At 37.3% G+C, this 18,130-nt stretch overlaps 1 protein-coding gene across 1 annotated transcript; it reads left to right on the top strand.

The window, feature by feature from the left end:
* On the top strand, positions 1-14,475 carry atp1b2b (ATPase Na+/K+ transporting subunit beta 2b; the record flags this gene model as incomplete). The annotated part of the gene is made up of 8 exons (XM_081364763.1): positions 1-91; positions 7,951-8,079; positions 8,574-8,678; positions 8,804-9,009; positions 10,773-10,832; positions 11,721-11,747; positions 12,076-12,171; positions 14,308-14,475. The coding sequence occupies 8 exons, from the start codon at positions 1-3 to the stop codon at positions 14,473-14,475; spliced, it is 882 nt and encodes a 293-aa protein (XP_081220889.1).
* Between the last annotated feature and the right edge of the window lie 3,655 nt (positions 14,476-18,130).

Below are 18,130 nucleotides of genomic sequence, written 5' to 3'. Positions count from 1 at the left end.
ATGGCAAAAGATGATAAGGAGAACGGGTGGAAAGAGTTCTTCTGGAACCCGAGGACGCGCGAGTTCTGCGGGAGGACCGCGAGCAGTTGGGGTAAGTCTTACACAGCATTGACAGGATTACACTCATGCATGTATGATAATTAGTTCCACATCATTTTGCATTATAATATGTATCTGAGCTGCAAACTTTAGCACAGTGAGGCTCACTGTTTGTGCGGAGAAGTTCACTGAACAGACACGTCGCTGTCCGAGGTGCTGAAACTCCAGTTGCTTTGCCGGGCTGTAATGCGTCACATGCGTTTCCTCTTCTCGGCGTGTTTATGCAGCTGCAAAACGTAAGACGTTAGAATTGGTGTGTGTTTATGCTTGCCAAATGAACGAAATTTGTATGTACGGATAGATGTTACTGTACTCAATGATTATTGTCTTATTATTCTGGACTTTGCGGTCAGAAGTGTTGAATGCGCGGCATCAGCCAATGAACAGCGCGGAGAAATGTGATGCGTCGAGTTACTGCAAAACTCCACAATGCGCTTCTGGCAGAATGTCTAAAGCTGGGATGGGCTACTTCGGTCCTGGAGGTCTACTGTCCTGCAGAGTTTAGCTTCAGCCCTAATCAAACACACCTGAACAAGCTAATCAAGGTCTTCGGGATTACTAGAAAGCTACAGGCAGATGTGTTTTTATCAGGGTTGGAGGGTTGGAGCTAAACTCTGCAGGACACTGGCCCTCCAGGACCGAAGTTGCCCATCCCTGCTCTAAAGGCTTGCACACATCAGTATTTCCTGAACCACATTCTGTAAAGAATGGTCATTTTAACTGCAGAAGAATGTCAAAATTCTGCAGTAGTTAAATACCTTACTATGTACAGTTGTTTACAGAAGTATTAATTATTGTATAATGTTTTGTGAAAGATTACAACCTACTTAACGAGGCAGTTCAAATATAGTGAAAATACTGTATAAGTGATGTTTTTGTTAAAATTATGAATCACTTTAATTGGAAAAGGGGCATTAGTTTCTTTCTGTGTAGCAGTCATGTAGATTGGAGGGCTTTGTGTTGTATTTTATAATGTTTATTGCATTATTTTACCGTTTTACCAAACAGTTGTTATAGAGGCCAGTTTTGATTAACTTTAGCCCTTAGTGTGCCACCTTTATCATTATGTGTACATTTGATCATAAGGCTGGTATAAACCTAATTTAATGACAGTTAGGAACTGCAACATATACTGTCACCAAATGCCAACCCTTCATTTTGATAACATCATCAGCCAGTATTTTTTTTTTTTTTTTTTTTTTTTAGGCTGTTAGGCAGTTTTACAATGTTCATTCTGCTTTTGGTTTAAACCTGGTTAAACTTTCCAAACATATCCAAATCTAAATAGAAGTGAACCATAAAACACCTTTAGCCCATTACATGCTGCTGCAAATTGTCTTTTGCAGTGACATTGGGATGATTTAATCTAGCCAAGGGCCATTTTGAGTGTGTGCGTGAGGGTTTGTGAATTAGTGTAAGATGTAATCCTTTACTAATAGGCTCATTGGTTGCCTTGGTGAGGCTATCATGTGGAGACGCAGCCTATTCAAGGGCCGTAGATTAATTCTGGAACTGAATGTATCTTTTAATCAGGGTGTGATGGCATTAATTGCCATCCAAAATTGCCCGCTGGGCATCTATAACTCAGCTGTCAATGCTATGGGATTGTGTGTGTGTGTGTGTGTGTGTGTGTGAGAGAGAGAGAGAGAGAGAGAGAGAGAGAGAGAGAGAGAGAGAGAGAGAGAGAGAAAGAGAGAGAGAGAGAGAGTGCACTTGAGTTGGAAAAATGCTAGATCACTGCCCTCAAGACTTCCATGTATGCCAGCACATTTTGCTCTAGGGAGCTGAGTGTGTAACACTTCACCGAGTGTGTGTGTGTGTGTGTGTGTGTGTGTGTGTGTGTGTGTGTGTGTGTGTGTGTGTGTGTGTGTGTGTGTGTGTGTGTGTGTGTGTGTGTGTGTGAGAGAGATGCTCTGAGGACTAGCTGCCCAGTTAAGCCAGTGTGCTCTCTAAGACTCCTTAATTAGTCTATTTTTGTCTGTGCCCAAACCAGAGTGAACCTGGGTATGCTTAGATTCTTTAACAAAGTACATCCTCATTACTGGAGCTTAATCGTGACCTATGGAGGACGGTGGAAGCTGCAGCTACATTCATACAGCTGTGTTTTCTATTGAAACATATCCAAGGTTTCTTTCAGGATTCATGGGGCACAGAGGAGTCAATACATCCGGTAAAAGCACTTAAACCTGATCTTACTACAGCTCTCTGGAGGGTCATAAACAGCCTGTGCCCCATCTTGTTGTTAAACATCACTCTTGCAAAGGCTGTAAGTGAATCTCTAAACCACTCCTGGGAATGACAGGAGTAATTACAGAATTACATATTGCAGCATCCGACAGCAGAAGATCTTGAAGTTATGACAACATACGTTTTTACATTGCTTTAACTCATCAAAATAAATAATTTTCAACTTTAAGTTATACACCAATAAGGTATACAAGATTCAACTCATTTTGAAGCATTTTTAAGTTCAAATGACTTAAACATTTAAGTTGATTGCACTTAAAAATTTAAGGCAGCAACTTTTTTTTTTTACAGGGAAAGTTTTGGAGATATTATAGGGCTGATATTCTAGATCAGGGGTTCCCAAGAAAAAATGATCAGCCAAACCCCTTTGACAAAATGTTTACTTAAAGTAAATCATTTAGACTTTAAGTTAATATTTCAATAATTTAACAAAACATTTGTATGGCTCTCTGATGACGGTTAACAGTAAGTAAAAAATAAAAATTCATCTTTTTTAGTAAGCATTTAATTTTGATTGAGATGAAATTATGTAATTTTACCTGCATATTATCCTTAATATTGTACTACAAATGTAAAAAACAATGAGCCTTGCATGGCGAACACATATGAGGTCTTCTGAAAGTAGCGCCAGTTTCAGTTTAGTTTCCGAACAAGTACAGTACAGTACAGCGTTGCAATGGATGACTGGCAATGTTCAAATCAAGAGCTATGTAATAAGCGATTTGCTGCAGTTACCCTGAGGAGCTTTTTTCTTTTTTCTTTTTTAACCTGATCTAACCCTTATCTTTGTTTGTGTAACTTAATTGATTATAAGTATTTTTGCCTTAAATAAAATCAGTTAATTTAGTTACAATGTGAAGCACATTGTAATGTTATCATTTAGTTACTATATGTATAGTAATGCATCCATTACAAAGTTCTTGTTGCCAAAACAGGAAATTGATATTCACTTGATATTCCCTTTGTCTACATCACAGCTGTATGTTCCTCTGAAGCTGTGTTTGATAGTATGGTGGCCTGGTAGGTTTGATGAATCAGAAAGGATGTGTGCATAGATCTAAAGAGACTGTTTGTATGGGTTTGTGTCTGTATTAATGAACAGATCACAGCGGCACATTTTGCTCCTGTCTTTCAGGTTGCATTCAAATTAGAGGGTTGAAATAGGGAGGGTGACTTTCATCATGATGAGAGACAGATAAAGAAACAGAAGAGCACCGATAGTGTATCACTCTCACCCGGTGCAGAATTCACCACACGCACACACACACACAGATCGTGAGGAGGGCCAGCAGAGCTAATGAGGATGTACCACATTTTAACCCTATAACCGAGTTCAGCAGGTAATGTTTGATAATGCAGGAACTTGGTGTCCTGATAGAGCTGTTATTTTAAGGTTCTCCTGCTGTGAGATTAAGTAGTGCTTAATCATTCAATCATTTGGGCATTGTAAGTCTCTGCATTAGGCAACGTTCTCACCTTATCTTTGCTCGGTTTTTCTCTTACGCATCCATTGCGTCGTTTTTCACTCTCTCCAGGCATATTAACACACACTCCTGTGTAATCCTAGCCTGAAGAGTAACCTCACATTGCACTGCTGTTATTGATCAGTGAAAGCCTGTCTGTGCGGGGAGCTCCTGGATGCAGAGGAGCGGGGGGGGATAGAGATCCGGTATCCCTCCTCTCTCGGCCCGGGGCAACCTGATCGGCGGTCCCCAGGGGCCTCGCTGCCTGAAGCTCAGGTGTCCCGTAGCTTAATGAGCTCTCCTCAGGCGTACACACTCCTGCAAACATCCCTCATATCCCCTCTATGGAATGATAGAGCTTGATCTGTTCAAAATAGCAACCATAAATTATGTAATGTGTTGGTGAATATGTTTTGAAGTGCATTCTTAGTACAGAGGCAAATGGAGGTGCTGCTTTTTATCAGAGTATTCAGGTAATTAACATAAAATGTTAGGCAGTCCAAAAGTCCTACAAGATATACTATTTTGAGCAACATTTTCCTGATATATAATATAAATACTACATGTACACTGCTGTTCAGAAGTTTGGGATTAGTAGGCCTACATTTTTTAAAATGAAATAATACTTTTAATTAGCAAGGATGCAACTGTGCAAAACATTTCCAGTTCAAATAAATGCTGTTCTTTTGAACATTATATTAATATTAATAATAATAATAATAATAATAAAGTCAGTTTCCGCAAAAATTCAGCAGCACAGTTGATGTTTCTTGAGCAGCAAATCAGCATATTATTTTACAATGTATTTTAGTGATGTCAAAGCTGAATTTCCAGCATCATTACTCCAGTCTTCAGTGTCACATTATCCTTCAGAAATCATTCTAAACTAAAATAGAAAATTTTAATTGTAATGATATTTCACAATATTACTGTTTTAATGTATTTTATTGCAGTCTTGGTGAGTAGAAAATACCTGTGAGTAGAATGTATATAATTATTACTACTATTGTTACAAGTCTATTGCAAAAAGGTGTTTAAAATAGTGACCATCATACATGTTCCCATACACTTAACAGTATACAGTATATATGCATTTTAAACTTTTGACATTAACTGTCAGCTATGTCAACTACCCATATGATAAATATTACCGTTATATCAATGGCTCATAAACAATACTTATTTATGCAAAATGGCTCCGTCTGTCATTAACATGAGCAAAAACTCCTGGCTCTTTTATAACCATATATGGTGCCAGATTATTTTACGAAATTACAGTACAGAGTACAGACATTAAATTCCTTATGAATAAACAACCATTGGCGTCATTTAGCCATTCATCTAAGTGGTACTGCCAAATATCAACCCATAATGCCAGTGCTGCAGTCTGTAAAGATACCTATTTAGCGCAGTTGTGTGGACAATCATCTTTATGATTAAGAGTGCTTGCATGACTGTCTGTAGAGACATAGGCTACTCTGGAGTTTTTAAACCATACAGTTTATTCCCTGAAAATCCCCCTTGTGATTTAATCTGCCCTCTTCTCCTCCTTCTGTCACCATCCCTCCCCTTTTCACCCCTCTTAACACACATCTGCCCTGAAGTAATTCAAATTTGTCAGAGGCATTGACCAGAAAGGATTACAAGAATTCCTGTATGGGACATTTGTGTGTGAAAGTATGAATGTGTGTGAGACAGAACTGCAGTGAATGTGTATTAATGTACTGTATAAATATATGAATGAGGAGAGGAGATCGGGATGCTCTGGTGAGAAGTTAAGAGGATTAGGCCTACTAGTCATTTCTTTTCTCAGTTACATCAGCAGAAGGAGGGAGAGGAAGCAAGAAAAAGTGTAAAAGATGCAAAAGATGATTATGGTCATATAATATTCTGTATATCTTATAACAAACACTCTGTTCACAAATATGTTTTTATAAAAGAGTGTAGAGTGTAGGAGAAGTTACAATAAGGGAAAACAAGTTTTATCCTATAACATTTCATTGAGTCATTGGGTCAAGACACACTAAATGTATAGCTCTGATGTAATTTCTGTCAAGAATAAATAGGGATTGTTTGCAAAACATACTTTTGCAAACTACTCCTAGACTGCTGGCCCAATCTGAAAAATTCTTTGGAGTCCCTATGCAAATATTAGTTAATTAAAGGCTTAGTTCAACTAAAAAAATAAAATTGTCCCATAATTTACTGGCCATCAAGCCATCCTTTGCATATATGACTTTCTTTCTTAAGCCAAAAACAATCTGAGTTAAATTAAAAATATCCTGGCTCTTCCAAGCTTTATAATGGGAGTGAATGGTAACTGCGATTGCCGGACGTTACCGGAAGCCAGTGATTATAGTTTATAAATGCATAAATATTGATATTTTTCTTATAAAAACGCATCGCTTCACTTCAGAAGGCCTTTATTAACACCCTGGAGCCATATGGATTACTTTTATGATGTATGGATGCGCTTTTTTGGGGCTTTAAAATCTGTTACCATTCACTCCCATTATAAAGCTCGGAAGAGCCAGGATATTTTTAATATATCTCTGATTGTGTTTGGCTGAAAGAAGAAAGTCATATACGCCTAGGATGGCTTGAGGGTGAGTAAATTATGGGTTCATTTTCATTTTTGGGTGAACTAACCGTTTAAAGGAGAACTTGGTAACTTTTTTAACTTAATAAAACTGTCTAGAAATCATTTGGATGGTTAAACAACCTGTTCTGGTGATATTGGTGACATTCCCCGCTCCCCCCAGCGTTCCCAGGCGGAAAACCAACCTTGCAACTTGGGGACTACCGTCCCGGCAAGATAGAAATTGGAAGTCTCGTGAGAAACGAGAACGAGAACGGGAACGAGCGCGAAACACGAATTGCTTTATGGCAATTCGACATAAACACACGCATGTATGATGTATTACCAGATTACCCACCTCGGTAGCTCCACGCGATACAGTTGGCTTGCTCTGATCAAAACAAACGCACATGAGCAGCGGTAGAGAGGGGGAGGAGGCCGCCGCAAGTGAGTTTTTTACGACCGTGTTGTGAAATATACGCCCCCCCACAGCTGTAGGGGGAGCTCGTGGGGAAAACATGCGGCAACAAAACGGAAAATCAGCGAAGAAGTGACTAGAGTTCGCTAGAGTTGCCGAGTTCTCCTTTAACGGTAACATTTGTCACTCATTAAAGGTATGGCGGAGGATTTTTTACTTCCGGGTGGAATACCTATACTATTGGTCCTCCTAATTGTCAATCATTCTGGTGAATCAATCAAACTTTTCAAAAAGTGGAGAGGGCGGGTCTTATCTAAAATTCGGAAAGATCCTCCGCTATACCTTTAATATTAACCTTTTATCTAGCATGGCTGCCACATACTGTACCAAAATAAATGTATTGGCTTTGGCCACTTTTACTTTAAATGCTGTAACTCTTAAAAGAACAAGATATGTAAACAAACTTTGGTATATTAATATAAGAGCTCAAATTAAGGACGCATGGCAAATTTGGAGGGACTTGGCCACTTGGCAGCACTATCACAGTGAAAACCTTAAAAATGGCTCTCACTATACAGGACTGTTGTTCAATCTATATTTTGTATGTAGTATACTTGTTCCATCAGTGGGGACAGTCATATATAAAAATAGCCGCCATCAGCCAATCAGTATCGCCTGCAGCTACAGACAGGTTAAAATGATCTGCTCAAAACACATATAAAGTGGGAGACATGTAAAATTTGCTTGTGCTGATTGGACAGTAGGTGGCATCAAAAATGCTCCTTGAAATGTATGGGGCATTTACATTGTCATTGTGCTATCTGTCTGTCAAAAATGCTTAATGCCATGCAAAATATGGGTTCATGGTGCCTAAACTCTAATAATTCCTGTATGCAGCTGTATTTATTTGTCAATTTAAATGAATCAGCATTATTTATTATTATTATTATTATTTGTAGTAGTAGTAGTAGTAGTTATTAATAATTAATATTCGAAATGTTATTCACCCATAATTCCCTTAAAAAGTATATTTTGATGCTAAGTTTGACCAGTGACACATATTTTGCATGTAGTGTATGGGGAATTTCCTTGAGTGCAGGATGTGTTCGTTTTGAGTTTGTATTTGAACGTGTGTGTCCATATAGGTCTGATCCTGCTGTTTTATCTGGCATTCTACATTTTCCTGGCTGGATTATTTACTCTCACCATGTACGCAATGCTGCAGACACTCGATGACCACAAACCAACATACCAAGATAGACTTTCAACTCCAGGTGATACACACAGACTTGTTCCTATACATGTGGAAACCTTTTATAATATTTTTTTAAATTGAGCAAATTATAACCACTGCACCCGAATGTTACCATTAATTGGTCTGTTCATTAGCCTTTTTGATGTATAATAAATGCAAACATATTTCGGTCACAGTGATTGTGCCAATTAAGACATTTCTGTCTGAAAATGTACCTATCATATCGTTACCCCTAACTTAACCCTACCCATAAGTTATCCCTAAAATCAGAGGGAAATGATTGGTGAATAACACTGATGTAGAAGCACCTATAGTTGTAAGCCTAAACTTGACATAAACTGTAAACTTGTCCCTCAAATCTGACTGGTTGATTGGAATGTTGTTCCAGGATCAACAAAGATGTTGATCCAGAAACATGTTGTACTTGGTGAAATCACGGTGACCCAAACATACACACACTCACAGACTACATCTGTGAACATCGCCTCTTATTGGTTCTCTGTTGTTTTGTAGGGATGATGATCAGACCTAGAGGAGAGCAGTTGGAGATCGATTACACAGTAGAGTACACAGAGACCTGGGAAAGATATGTCCAGGCCCTCAATAACTTCCTCTCTCGTGAGTACATAATATATGTAGGCCTATTACAGAGAAACTGCTGCAGTTATTTTACTAATATAATTACGCATGTAATTTAGCAAGACATTCACAGAAGGTTATGTCCTTTTGCTTCTTTTATGCAGCCTACAATGACTCAGTCCAGGCCCAGAAGAATTACGAGTGTAAACCAGATCAGTACTTCATCCAGGAGGACAGCGGCAGTTTGAAAAACTTCCCCAAGCGTTCCTGCCAGTTCAACCGCTCCATATTGGAGGATTGCTCTGGAATCACAGATCGCTATTATGGTTACAACGAGGGCAAGCCCTGCGTCATCATCAAGCTCAACCGTGTAAGACGTCGAGCTTGGAATGGAATGTGAAATCTTTGTGTCAGAAACATTTACAATAATATCCAAAAAGTTGTACCAGTAATGGACAATGGTCAAATTACAGTTTATGGTAACACTTTAGTTTAGGGTCCAATTCTCACTATTAACTACACTTTTAAGAAAAATGGTTCTAAACAGTACCAAATTAGGGTTCTTCGGGTTATAACAATAGCAGAACCCTTTTTGGTGCTAAATAGAATGGTGCTTTTTATAAGGTTCCATAAAGAACATGCTTTTAAAGTGCTATATAGGACCTTAATGGTGGTATAAATAATTCATTAACATTAGTATATTGGTATCTTCATATTATTAATATTACTATTATTTTTTATAAATTATTTATTAATATTGTTTTTTAAGTCCTCTATCTGCTTGGTCTTATATCTTGTTGCCTCTTTTTAGGTTTTACATTTTAAAAAAAACAGCATGTTATGTCAATTAGGTAGCTACTTTTATTTTTTATTGACATGGATGGCAGGTTGTAGCAAACATGACAGTGCTCTAACAACAGAGGATAGCTGAATACATTAATAAATAACAATTGACATTGAACACGATATAGATGTAGACCAACTTACAGTGAAATATCCTCAAAATCCTCTATGATGTCTTTACGTCCTTCATTATGTGTGTGTATTCTGAGTGGCAGTTTCTCTGTGCAGATGATGAGGTTATGATTTGGACAGAATCTAAAATACACAATTGAATTTAGAGTTATGTCTTTTCCATTTGATTATGTAAAAACAATTATGTTCATGAAGGCCAAAATTAGCAAAAATGGATAGTATGAGTCCTTTACCATGTTAAAAGGAAAAAGTGATTTAAAGTCATGGGATGGCTTTTATGTTTTTGTGACTGGGTATGTTTAGGCATAAAGTCATAATAATAAAGTAAAAAAACAGTTTGGATCATAAATTCCATATCTCTTGTTACTCACTTTGTAGAGAAGAGAAGATGAGTAACGTTATCCTTAACTGAACAGAGCTGCTCACACTTACATGTTCTGTTAAACTAAAAAGAGACAAAGACATGATTGTTAGGAAATGATTGTTACCATTTTAAAGTTATAATGTATAGACATTTTAAGACAGAAATCATTTACCTGTTGAGAGTATGTTGACAGTCAGTGTAGTTGTATAGCTGAGCTCCAGAAAATCAGTATGAGGAGGCTTTGACAGTTACAGATTTGAAACACAAAAAGGCGGGAATAAAGAACCCTAAACTCTTAACAGGAAGAACCATTACAGCATATAAAGGGTTCTTCAGGAATATACTGTTCTAAATAGAACTGTTTCTATGTGTAAAGAACCTTAAAGAACCATTTTTTTTTTAGAGTGTAGTTGCTTATTAGCATGCATATTACTAGGCCTTATTCTGCATGATCATATTCTACATTCCTTAATCTTACCCAATACCTTAACTTAACAACTACCTTAATAACTATTAATAAGCGGTAATTAGGAGTTTACTGAGGCAAACATTATAGTTAATAGTGAGAATTGGGCCCTAATCTAAAGTGTTACCCAGTTTATATGCAAACATATTGTACCGCTCAATCCTTCAATTGGCAAATCAGAGACAAGTATTCCTGCAGACTCTCCCACCTGACTGTTTATAATAGTTCATCCAAGTTATTTTAGATTCGTAACGAGACCCAATTTGACCTTTTGGTTCTTATCTGTGGGTCACTTTCTTTTTCTCTCTCATTTCAATCTTTTTTGCAGGTGATCAATCTGTTACCTTCTCAAAGCAAGATTCCTCCTTACGTCACATGTAATGCTAAGGTAAGAGCGCTCTGTCTCAGTCTCCCACTCTCTTCTTATCCTTCAGTCTGTTAGAAAGGGATTGATTTCAGATTAAAGTTACATGAGCCATTCAACAAGGCCACCAGATTAAATTAGCCAGTAATCAGAACTGCGGCCAGCTTCAGAGAAAAGCTGCCACGACAGACTATGCGCTGCCGACTCACGTGCAAATAAACGAGAAGATACAAGCTGAAATGAGAACAAGTTAAGAAACATTGGTGTGTTTCCCATGCATTGTAAGTCAGAATGCATTCAGCATTTATTAGTTGGTGCAAGATTCAGTCTCTTTGCACTGTTTTCAAATTCCATGAAACTGAGAGGTGGGCGTGTTTAAGCCATTATCTCATTTGCATAATTACTTTAGATGTTTAGTTTTAGAAAATGAAATAGTTTTAGTTAACAACACCGTTGCTTGTTTGTATTCACCTACTGTAGGTTAGTTTAAGTTGTTGTTACCCCACTGTAATGCCACACATTGTCAGGTGGCAAACTTTGATCTGTATTGCATTAGAGCAGATGTTTTTCATGCTCTTTCCCGGAGCTTTCTCAATAGCGTGTGCCATTGGAATCCGAATCAATTATGTTTGTGTTGGTTCTGGCTGTCGACCAGTGGTTTAATCTGATGGTGCCATTCAGGCTCATGCAGATATGTTCCTTTTTTCATTTTAACACATCTTGCCCTTTTGTCATCATGGACACATCATTCCTCCTCCTGTGTTCTGTATTGTTGTCATTTAATTGTTGCTTTCATTGTTTGTTCAATGAGTGTTGTTTTACACCATTGCTCATCATCTTCGTTTATGTTTCATGTGGATGATTTGTTTTGTTTTTTCTGTCTCATCTGTTCTCCCCATCCATTCTTGTCAGAAATACAAAGTTGGGAAAGACGAGTGGGTAAGAATAATAGACAGAATAAAGAATAATCATTTTAACAGAGTATTTTACAGCTTCGATATTCTGCAAGGAGAGAAAAATTGGAAGCCAGACTTTATATTTTTCTCAAACTGACCAATCTTTATTTAAGTTTAAAATCTATGTTTTAGCAGCAAAAGATAAAATGATTATTCATACAGTCAGATCATATGCTAGATAATTCCAGCATAAGATCATATCAAGGGGTATTTGTTTAATATAGTAATAGTAGTTTTGGTATTAGAACAGGTTGATACCCTCAGATCAAATGCTGAGCTGAGATGAACTGAATGTATCCCTCCCTCTGTAGACGGATGACTCAGACAAAATTGGTGAACTGAAGTACTTTCCCCCCAATGGCACCTTGAATCTTATGTACTTTCCATACTATGGCAAGAAATCCCAGGTACAATGCACACACACACACACTTGGAGAATACACCTGTAAGCACACAGACACACATCTTTCATATGTACTTAAAGTCAGCATGAACTTAAAATCTGTTTTGTTTCATTATTATTATTATTATTGACCATTTTAAATCAAAATGCAAAAACTGAATTTTCCGGTGAAATGTCATACATCTCTCATATGCTGGAATTCGCGGCGACGTGTGCTGGAATTCTCCAATCAGTTAGTCCACTTAAACTCCGCCCCTTTCTTACAATCAATCTAGAGATCGCATTCAGATCTTCCTCCGTCCAATAATCAATTGATGGAAAGAATTGTCCCCATCCTACATGTTTTTTTTCTCGATAACCCGTTTCCTCAGATGTACATGATTAAATGGAAGAAAAGACTCAGGCTGCATCTGAAATCGCATACTTCTCTGCTATACAGCGAAAAACAGTATGTGACAAAAGAAGTATGTCTGAATTCATAGCACTCATAAAAGAGTAGGCAAAAAGTATCCGTAGGAACCCGTAGGAATGATCTACTTCTTCAGGCGAGATTCTGAAGTGTGCATACGATGTACACTTTACTATCCCATGAAGCCACAGGCGAGGATTTATGAATGGCAGTGAAGCGACGCAACTAACACTGGTAGGCAGGGTTCGAATTATGATTTCATCTTTGTGGGGGTCTCTAAAAAAAAAAAAAAAAAAAAAAAAAAGTAGCCTATGAGCAGGGGCGGTGTAGCTTAATAATGTAATATAAAAAATATAAAAATTTGTAAATATAATACAAATTTAATAAAAAAAAAAAGCGTTGGTAACACAATTCAATTTAAATAGTACATTTGGTTTAATTTGTCTTCAAATTCAAAAACACGCGTGTACTTAAGTGGTCTAGTGGTAGAACTTTTGCCAAGCGTGTCAGAGGTTCTGGGTTCGAATCCGTACTCGTATAGGTTTTTTTTTCTTTTCTTTTTATCAAATCCAATTATGTTTATCAGTGGTTGTATATCAGGCAGAGACACATTTATGTGCATTTTGTTTTGTAATTTCACTGGAACGAATAGAGTCTCCACAACGGATTGAAGCGCGCGTCCGAGTGAAGAATGCGAAGCCACAAACAAACACAGTATCCGCGCCACTGATCGCAGCGGCAACGAGCACTTTGATCACTTGATTTAAGCATAAGGATGTATTGTAGTGTGATGACGATCCGAGATCCCGTGAGATCCATGTGTTTGGCATCTTGTCCTATCTTTTAAGTCATGCTACAGTAGTCTGAAGGAAAAAGTGCTTTATTTGTAATTTAAAATAATGGTGCTGATGATTTTTAGAGACCCCCACAGGTATATGATTTTACAGCTTTCATGGGAGCTCATCCTCTCTCTATGGGAGCTCAACTCCCACTGGCTCCCACATAATTCGAACCATGCTGGTAGGTCACATGATAATGACAACATGGCGAATGTAGTATGTCCAAATTCATACTACACACATTCATACTATATATAACATATTTTTAGTGGTCGTGAAGTAATTACTTATTCAAAATAAGTACCTACTCAGGAGAGTATGCGCTTTCGGACGCAGCCTTCAAGTGCAATCAGTGGCTGAATCAGAAATCGCCCCCTATACCCTCAAATAGGGCGTTATTTGAGGGGACAGCCAGTTGTAGTGGTGTCCGAAACCATAGTGGGCATTATTAAGTGCACTTATTCAATCCCACATTGCACTGCAGTAACGAGTGTTCAACCGATGTACGTTCAACGTCTGTCTGAATTCGCTCACTCCTTTTCATTCACTCCTTCAAGTGAACAGTGTTAGTGGACTAATGTAAGAAATAGTGAATGAGGGTTTAGGGGGCGATTTCAGATTCAGCCAGTATTTTATGTTGTGCTGACATGGTATTCATCTGATACTGACACCTAGTGATGTGGATGTAGCATCACAGGAAGAAAAGGGATAGGACAAGTTGATTTCATTTTAGAAATGTGCTATGCACAGCAAATGAAAGTGTCCAATAACAGGAGGCAACTGAGATAAAGCGAGTTGTATTCAGTTGGTCATGTGATCTCAACATCTCAATACAGCTTTTATTAGGCCACCTTTAATAAATGAGCCACATCTCACTCTTCTTCTGCTGCAGGTAAACTACTCTCAGCCTCTGGTGGCCATAAAGTTCCTCAACATCACCATGAATGAGGATGTCAACGTGGAGTGCAGAATCAATGCTGATGGCTTTGGTGTGGGCAGTGAGCGAGACAAGTTTGCTGGGCGCATTTCCTTCAAACTGAGGATCAACTCCAGATTTTAAATAGATGAAATTATGTTCCTTTATTTCACACACACACACACACACACACACACACACACACACACACACACACACACACACACACACACACACACACACACACACACACACACACACACACACACACACACACACACACACACACACACACACACACACACACACACACAACAGAAGGCACAATATGCACAGAAGGCACAGCTAGAGACATAAGCCAGGCACAGCAATCCTCAGCACAGACAGATCAGAGAATAATACTTCAACATTTCAAAGATTTTTTTTTTTTTCATTTGAGACTGTAGTGAGGTTGTAGAGAGTTATCAAGGTTGTGGTTTTGTGTGTATTAATGTGTGTACATCTGTGTGTGCGTGTGTTTGCATGTGTGAGTTGAGATATTACAGTATTTATTTTCTGAAACAAAAGTTAAACCGCATGCTCAGCTATGAGAGCTATTTATTAAATAATATATTATTCTATTAAACAATAGTAAGAATAAAGGGACATCATTTTTTAAAAGGAGAAAAAGTCAGAACTTAAAAAATGCTGTTTTTCTTCCATTAGTAGCTGTAATAATTTAGCAGAAAATAATTATGATTTCAAAGCAGTTGTCTATGACTTAATGTGAGAGATCTCATGTTTGGATTTCATGCTCTTGAGTGCTAGCTAAGAAAGGTTTTTTTTTTTTTTTTGCATGCATGCATGCATGCATGTATCAGTTGTAAAAATTGGTACTGAAACCTCTCCTCTGTCTGATTTGTGGATATTTTATACCAACATGTAGATAACACTGATCAAAGTCAGCTCTACATTCATCTTCAACACACATGAAAAATCTGATACATTCTGATTCATACAGTACAAACATTTCTGCATTCCTATTGGTTTCGGCACTGACTGTCATATGCGTCACGTTTCATTTATTGTGAGGCGTGTCTATTTAAGTTTGTTTATATGTATAAATAGATCTTTTGCAGTATTTTCCTTTTTTTTTCTTTTTTGCATGTGTAATCCTATTTGTCTCACATGGTGAGGGGATATGATGTTTTGTATTGATTTGCAGCGGCTCAGAGGACGACAACAGGCCTGGGTTCAGTTCAAAATCTGAAAAATAGGTAGAAAAAGTTTAATATGTGTGTGTGAGAATACGTATGGATTTCTGCATGTGTGTGTGTGTGTGTTTTATTTGATTTGATTTCATTTCTTTTATGTTAATCTTTGTGCACAATTTACTTTCTGAATATATTTGGATTTTGTTGTAAGTGATTCCATAGAGACAGAGAGAGGCTCTAAGAGCAGGAACAGCAGGCTTATGTTTCTGCTGATAAGGGAGACAGAAGTGAATCCAACCCAGTCCTTACCCTGCATGAGTCAATAAAACAAACAAACAAAAAAACAAGGTCACCCACCTCATTTCTCATCATTTTTAAAATCTCATTTTTTCCTTCTTTTATGTTTTTAAACAGAAAAAACTCCCCTTTGAGCACATACACATGCTCATGCTCCATGCTTTGAGTGTCTTGTGTTTCATGTTTAGGCTACTGTCATACGGAGAAGAGAACGGATCAGCCATAAGAATATACACGCATGCTTCTCTGTGCCGTAGTCGCTCTGACAAGAATCTGTGTGTACACTTCCTCTAATGCCCTAATCCTTTAATCTCACTAGATAATCCTAAATAGGTATGGTGCTCTACACACCGACATTTCTCCAAAAGTCTGTCTATCTATCCATCTATCAGACATAAGTTAAGTGTCTTCACTTATTGAAGAATATTCAATTGAGTGACAAATTACATTTGATCACGTTCACATGTTGCTCTGTGATGTCTGTATTGCATATTTTTTGTTTGTGCAAGGTAAGGATGTTATCTGACCCAGCAGAGAAAGCTTCAAATCAACAAAATGAAATATTCATTTACCTCAGGTCCCAGCTCACATATCATTAACTTGATCCTGTTCAATAGTCCTGTACACTCTGGAGTGAAAGATCAACATAATTCTAATTGTGTTACATAATTCTAATTTTGCAGTATAATTCCAATATTGTTCTAATTTTTTTTTTTTTTTTTTTTTGAGAATGCTGTTCATTTTCTTTACCATGCACAAAAAGGCAAAAGAGAACAGCTGTAAGTGCAGACTTTGCTGCAAGCAGGCTTAGTTGGAGATTTTGCAAACAGCGCCCCCACCGTTTCTACGGGTGAACTACACATTTAATAGTACCTATTAGCATGTGTTTATTAAAGGTATAGTTCACCCAAAATTCTGTCATCATTTACTCGCCCTCAAGTTGTTACAAACCTGTATGAGTTTCTTTCCTCTGTTGTGCACAAAATAAGACCCATTGACGTCCATGGTTCCATTCCATTTGTTTTTCCTACTATGGAAGTCAATGGCTACCAACTGTCTGGTTACAAACATTCTTCAAAATATCTTATTTTTTGTTCATCAGAAGAAAGAAACTCGTACAGGTTTGGAACAACTTGAGGGGGAGTAAATGAAGACAGAATTTCATGTTTGGGCGAACTATCCCTTTAATATGAAAAGCAATATATATTTTTATTTTGTGTCAATTTCGTGTATAAAGAAAAGTTACGTAATATATGTTTATTTTCCTTTGGAATGGCTGATCATGAAGATAATTATGTATTAGTAGCACATATTTAAATAAATATATAGATGAGAATGGCTAGATGTGTTTTAAAATCACCTGCAATACAGAAAAGATAGTATATTTTCAAAGAACCTATATTTTTATTTTTGTTGAGCATTTTATGAAAAAAGCATGGGGAATGTATGATATATTAAGCTGTGCAGTGCTTATTATAAAGGAGGTCACAAGGCTTACTTAGCCCGAGAATGTAATAATTCATGGTCACCAGTCTGGATCTCACCGTAGCCTTTGAAATACCAAAATATATGCAACTTTTATGTTTCATAACACTACAAATGTCACAGTGATTAAACAGATCATGCCAAAGATGATGATCTGTTAGAACAAATTAAATGTCTCCTGTTAACATATTAACCATATGAACTGAACAGCTTTTGAAAACAAGATGACAAGTCATCCATCTAATGTATATGAAGCATACGAAAAGGGATATATAATAAATGCTGTGGTTTGGATGTATTTGAACAGATAAAGTGGGTTGTGTAAACAGGCCCAGCAACATCACAGAACAAAACTGCAGTTTATTCGATATGGCTCAATGTTCAGTGATTCACACAGAACTGGACCTTGCGCAAAGTGTGCTGAAATGTTTGACGAACAATAAGAGGGTGAAATTATATTACCTAGTCAGTTAAATTAATTATATAAACGCCTTATACTGTATATGTTCAGAAGCTTAATCTAATGTATTGAAATAACAAACTTAATAAATTGAACAAAAATACACTGTCTGCTCTTCATCAATAAAATCTGCATTCGAAATTCTATAACTCAATTCTGGAGGTAAAAAGGGTTCAAACCAAGGTTTCTTGAGTTTACATTAGTGATATCTGTTCAACTAAAACAGACTAATAAAGAGCAGAGCTGGCATACCCACACAATTGCATGCTCAGTATTTCCATTGTCCACATGACAATATGAATGCCATATGTATTTGTGTAAGTTTGCCCTTATAAATCATTTTCATGCATGTTAGCAGTGGTCA

The sequence above is a fragment of the Scardinius erythrophthalmus genome (assembly GCF_964197995.2).
Source record: "Scardinius erythrophthalmus genome assembly, chromosome: 5".
Lineage (NCBI taxonomy): Eukaryota > Metazoa > Chordata > Actinopteri > Cypriniformes > Leuciscidae > Scardinius > Scardinius erythrophthalmus.
Note: the sequence above shows the minus strand (reverse complement) of the source record. Positions and strands in the feature narration are given on the sequence as shown.